The following is a 3,211-nucleotide window of genomic DNA, read 5'->3' as shown; positions in this document are numbered from 1 at the left end:
CTCGGTGTCCTTGGCGTGGTCTGCCTGGCTCAGAGCGCCCCTCCCATCCTGCATTGTTTTTTCTCTTATGAGCATTGTTTTAGCACATTTGAAAGCTTGGTCAGCCATTATATCTTCAAGTATTTTTCTCTTTTTTTCACCATACCACGTGGCTTGTGGGATATTAATTCCCTGACCAGGGACAGCACCCAGGTGAAAGCGTGGAGTCCTAACTACTGGACTGCCAGGGAATTCCCTCTTTTTTTTTTTTTTAATTTTCATAATATAATTCTGTTTATGCCAATACATCTAATGTTATTTCAACATGTAATATAAAAATATTTTACATTTTTTTTATACTAAGTTTCAAATGTAGTGTGTGTTTTATGCTTATAATCCATCCATTTGGACAATAACTTTTCATTGGAAAAACTTGGTCTGTATTTAGGTACAAAATTTACAGTTGAAGAAGTGGATTCACATATTTCAGTTGTTCCAAACAAGCTTAAACCAAGTGTTCCAAATACATGTATCAGTTTCCTCATAATTGATGTTTGTAAATTAAAACAAAAAATGAAAACTTCTTCAGTAAGTACATTTCAAGTGCTCAATACACCATGTGGGTTGTGGTCGCCAGATGGTGCAGCTCTGAAATGATCTCTCCAGAGCTACTTTTGACATTCGTTAAAGATATGTGTATAGATTTTGGTCTTACTTTTCAATTACATGGTAATTAATATTCCCGATCTGCTTCTTTTTGGTCCCAAGTTCCTTTCTTTCCTTTCTTTCCAAGACATAGTTGTCCACTTTGTTCACCCAAAGTCCTCATTTAATTCACGGCACCTCATTTAATTCATGGTGCCAGTCCAGTCTAACGATGTTAGTTCAAGGGCAGAGGCCTCTCCTAAACTCCTATCTATTATTATCCAAACCCTGCTTCCCTCTGTTACCCTGTGCAGAGGACTTTATGCCTGGAATGCTCTCATATTATCTACTTTAATCTTCACAATTATATAAATAAGTAGGCGGGCTGGTATTTACAGATAAAGAATTATCCAAAAGATAATTTCAATTATCTTTGGAATTCTTTAATTCCAAAGAATTAAAGTAGATTTATATATTTGTCCAAGTCACATGGATAGTGATGAAGCAGAGTTGGAATTCATCTTTCTTAACTTTCCTAGTATATTATGATAAACAGAATGTCAGACCCTTTTCTTACTAGTCCCATCCAGTCCTGTGTTGTAGGCAAGTATACAAAGTTCTTAGGATTAAAAAAAAAAAAATTCATCTCTAGTAGTAACTCAACTGAAATTCCTAGGAAGTCAGCTTGTTAAAACCATGTTTATAAAAAATCAAGAACTCTCATTTTAGAAACAAGATTCTTCATTTAAATCACCGTCTTGCAATGAGTTGGCCAGGAGGAGCACATCTCCTTGTGTATATAGACCTAGGAGATAAACAGGAGAAGAGCGACTGTGGTAGCATTGGCCAGCTGAACTCTTCCACCACCTGGAGCCTTTGAAGAGCTGTGGCACAGGCCCAGCCATGCTGTGATGATCACGGGACCAAACAGCTTCCTGCCTTCCTCCTCATGCAAGAGGTTCTGTTTCTTATGAAGCAAGAGGTTGTATGCCAAGCTGATAGCCCACAGGACACAAAGGAATATGTGTATTGCAGACACACTCTTCCAAATAAAGTTACCTGTGACAAGAGGGTTAAGTCCAACACGCAGGGTCAGAGTGGCAGGAATCGTATACACAACCACCCACAGTTCTGCATCCGGATAGTTCACCTGCACAAAGACCGCCAGCGTGAAGAAGGCACCCACGAGCCAGGCGCAGGCGCGCCATAGGCCCCGCGCCCCGCGCCCCGCCCCGGCGTCATGGTCGGGCGGACGGGCCGGGGGAATTCCCTCTTCACCTATTTGTCTGTTCCCTCTTCTCTGTTTCTGGAACTTTAATTGCATGTATATTTAGACTGATGTGCTGTAGGTTGTTGATGCGCTGTTGACTTTTTTTTTTCTGTCATTTTTTCTTTCTGTGCTTCATCTTGTCATTACGTCTTCAAGACTTTTCCTTGGGCAGTGTCTAATCTGATGTTAATAACTCCCCTTCCGTGTATCTTTCATTTCAGATACTGGGTTTTTCATCTCTAGAAGTTCCATCTGAGTCTTCTTTATATCTTTCATTTCTCTTCTCATTATCCTTGTGTTTTCCTCTAGTTTCTTGTGCTCACGGAACATACAGTAGCTGTTTTTCCATCCTTGTCTACTGGTTTCATCATCTCTGTCATTTTTGGGTCTGTACTCTTGACTGCTTTTTCTCCTGCTTCTTTGAGTGCCTGGTAGCTTTTGATTGAATGTTAGAACTTGTGAATTGAATCTTGCTGGATTTTGTTCTGTCTCTTCAAATCCTATTGGAGTTTGTTCTGGCATGCCTTTAAAGGGCTCTGTGCTTGTTGTTGAGTTGCTCAGTCGTATCCGACTCTTTGCCACCCACGGACTATATCCCTCCAGGCTCCTCTGTCCATGGGATTTCCCAGGCAAGAATACTGGAGCGGGTTGTCAGTTCCTCCTCCAGTGAATCTTGCTTGTAAGCTTTGTTAGGGTGGACCCACCTTCAGCCTAGGGCTCTCTCAGCTTCGCAACTGAGGCATCACCCTCTGAGTTCACGCCAGCACCTGGTGTGTCGTGAGCTCTCTGCTCTCGCTGGTGGGAGTACAGCCCCGAGTGAGCTCTGCAGGGTGGCTGGCTCCCCGCTTTCTGTCAGTTCTGTCCCCTGGCTTGTGCTGTTTTACCCTACACTTGTGTGGGTCAGGCGGGGAATCCAGGGGACTCTTCTCTAGAGCACCCTATCCGTGCAGTGCCCTTCTCTCCAATGAAAGCAAACGTGTCAGTCACTCAGTCGTGTCTGACTCCATGCTATGAACTGTAGCCTGCCAGGCTCCTCTGTCCATGGAATTCTCCAGGCGAGAATACTGGAGTGGGTAGCCATTTCCTTCTCCAGGGGATCTTCCCAACCTGGGGTTCAAACCTGGGTCTCTTGCATTGCAGGCAGAGTCTTTACCGTCTGAGCTACCGGGGAAGCTCTTCTCTCCAATGTTCTGCCCTAAGAATTCTGTCTCCATGAATACCAATTTCCGTCTCCTCAACTTGAAGGGACCACTGGACTCCATGTGGATCCCTCACCCTGAGCTGTTACGTGGATGCTGCCTCCAGGCAGTAAGCTGG

At 43.6% G+C, this 3,211-nt stretch overlaps 1 protein-coding gene across 1 annotated transcript; it reads right to left on the bottom strand.

Annotated features, from left to right (window-relative positions):
• Positions 1-278: 278 nt before the first annotated feature.
• Positions 279-2,917, bottom strand: LOC104992225 (transmembrane protein 220-like). Its single transcript, XM_010845004.1, is given in 1 exon segment — positions 279-2,917. A coding segment is annotated over 1 exon segment (579 nt). The 5' UTR covers positions 1,949-2,917; the 3' UTR covers positions 279-1,369.
• Between the last annotated feature and the right edge of the window lie 294 nt (positions 2,918-3,211).

Source organism: Bison bison, unplaced genomic scaffold, assembly GCF_000754665.1.
Source record: "Bison bison bison isolate TAMUID 2011002044 unplaced genomic scaffold, Bison_UMD1.0 scf7180017864213, whole genome shotgun sequence".
Lineage (NCBI taxonomy): Eukaryota > Metazoa > Chordata > Mammalia > Artiodactyla > Bovidae > Bison > Bison bison.
This window is presented reverse-complemented; position numbering and strand designations above follow the sequence as displayed.